At 40.5% G+C, this 1,306-nt stretch overlaps 1 protein-coding gene and 1 non-coding gene across 2 annotated transcripts; one reads left to right on the top strand and one right to left on the bottom strand.

The window, feature by feature from the left end:
• Positions 1-34: 34 nt before the first annotated feature.
• LOC21383746 (splicing factor U2af small subunit B) lies at positions 35-559 on the bottom strand. The gene is made up of 2 exons (XM_010114814.2): positions 222-559; positions 35-127 (listed from the first exon to the last, which is right to left on the bottom strand). Exons 1-2 carry the CDS (start codon positions 459-461, stop codon positions 35-37), a joined length of 333 nt encoding a protein of 110 aa, XP_010113116.1. The 5' UTR covers positions 462-559.
• A 110-nt stretch (positions 560-669) lies between these two features.
• Positions 670-753, top strand: TRNAL-UAA. Its single transcript has one exon. It is a non-coding gene; the product is annotated as a tRNA-Leu (tRNA).
• Positions 754-1,306: the final 553 nt, after the last annotated feature.

The raw sequence follows: 1,306 nt of genomic DNA, 5'->3' as shown, positions 1-1,306 counted from the left end.
AAAAAAAAGAAAAAAAAATTCACGCATAAAAAAATTATACCATGTGGTCAGCCAAATTATCACAGATGTTCAAGCTCTCAATCTGGCCGTACTTGCTCAGCTCCTCGAACAGATCCTCATAAAAATCCTTCATTCAACAACAACAAGAAAAAAACAAAATCAAAGCAAAAACAAAAACAAAAAACAGACGAACCAGGAATCGAAGGAAAGAAAGGGAAAACCTCGAAGTTGTCTTGGATCTTGCGGGGGTCGAGGGACTGGCCCTGGGTGTCGACGCCGGGGGCGGTGAGCATGTCGGGGCGCTGGTACATGTTGGAGAGGAGGAGAGTGGGGCTGATGCTGGGCTTGGTATGGAGCCTGGAGCAGCGGTCGCCATGTCTGCAAGCTCCGATCTTGAAGTAGAACGGGCAGTTCACTCGGTCCTTCTCCGTCCCGAAAATCGATGCCAAGTGCTCCGCCATTGTCGCTTCTCCTCAGACTCTTCTTCTTCTTCTTAATCTCATCAATGGTTTTGCCGTGATCGGTTGATTTTATGCTTTTTCTTACGTTTCCTCTCTCTTTCTTTGTTTGATTTGATTTGAGATTTTTGGTTTAGGGTTTTATTGGGGAGGTGGATTTTGCAAAACTTATTTTGTTTAATAACTAAATCTGCAAAATATCGAAAACCAAGCAGGTTTGCCCGAGTGGTCTAAGGGGGTAGACTTAAGATCTACTGCACTACGGTGCGCGTGGGTTCGAACCCCACAGCCTGCAAGGTTTTTTCTTTTGTTTATTCCAATCTTTGAAAAGAAGAAGAAGGAAATATTAGAGAAAATTACCTTTTTAAAAAACTTTATATTTTGATAAGTTTTAGTTTAAAATATAAAAATATATGGGTTTATGTTCAGATATGTAAGTAAAAGGGAGTTCTATTTCAAGGTGTATTTTTTAAAAATTTCTCGTTAAAAGTATAGCAACATATATGGCCTATTGAGGCCCATAATTTTAGTAGATGACCAAAACTTTTTAAAATTAAATAGATGTCATTCCATTAGTATAATTCCTGAAAAGGACATAATCACCCTTTTCCATTGGCTCCAAACCTCAATCAAACTATTCCCCATCTTTTTCATGTTTCCTCCCTCTATGACTTCTCTGCTTTTTTTCTCTCTATGTTTCCACATCACTCTCTCTCTTCGCCTCTCCCTCTCTCTTTGTGTGTGTTTCTCTCTCACACTGTTAGCGTTGCCGAAGATTTCGACGGACACCATTGAGTTGCACGTGATGGAGACAGAGATCTCTATCTACACAACGGAGGTGCAGACGA

This window comes from Morus notabilis, unplaced genomic scaffold (genome assembly GCF_000414095.1).
Source record: "Morus notabilis unplaced genomic scaffold, ASM41409v2 C11400264, whole genome shotgun sequence".
Classification (NCBI taxonomy): domain Eukaryota; kingdom Viridiplantae; phylum Streptophyta; class Magnoliopsida; order Rosales; family Moraceae; genus Morus; species Morus notabilis.
Note: the sequence above shows the minus strand (reverse complement) of the source record. Positions and strands in the feature narration are given on the sequence as shown.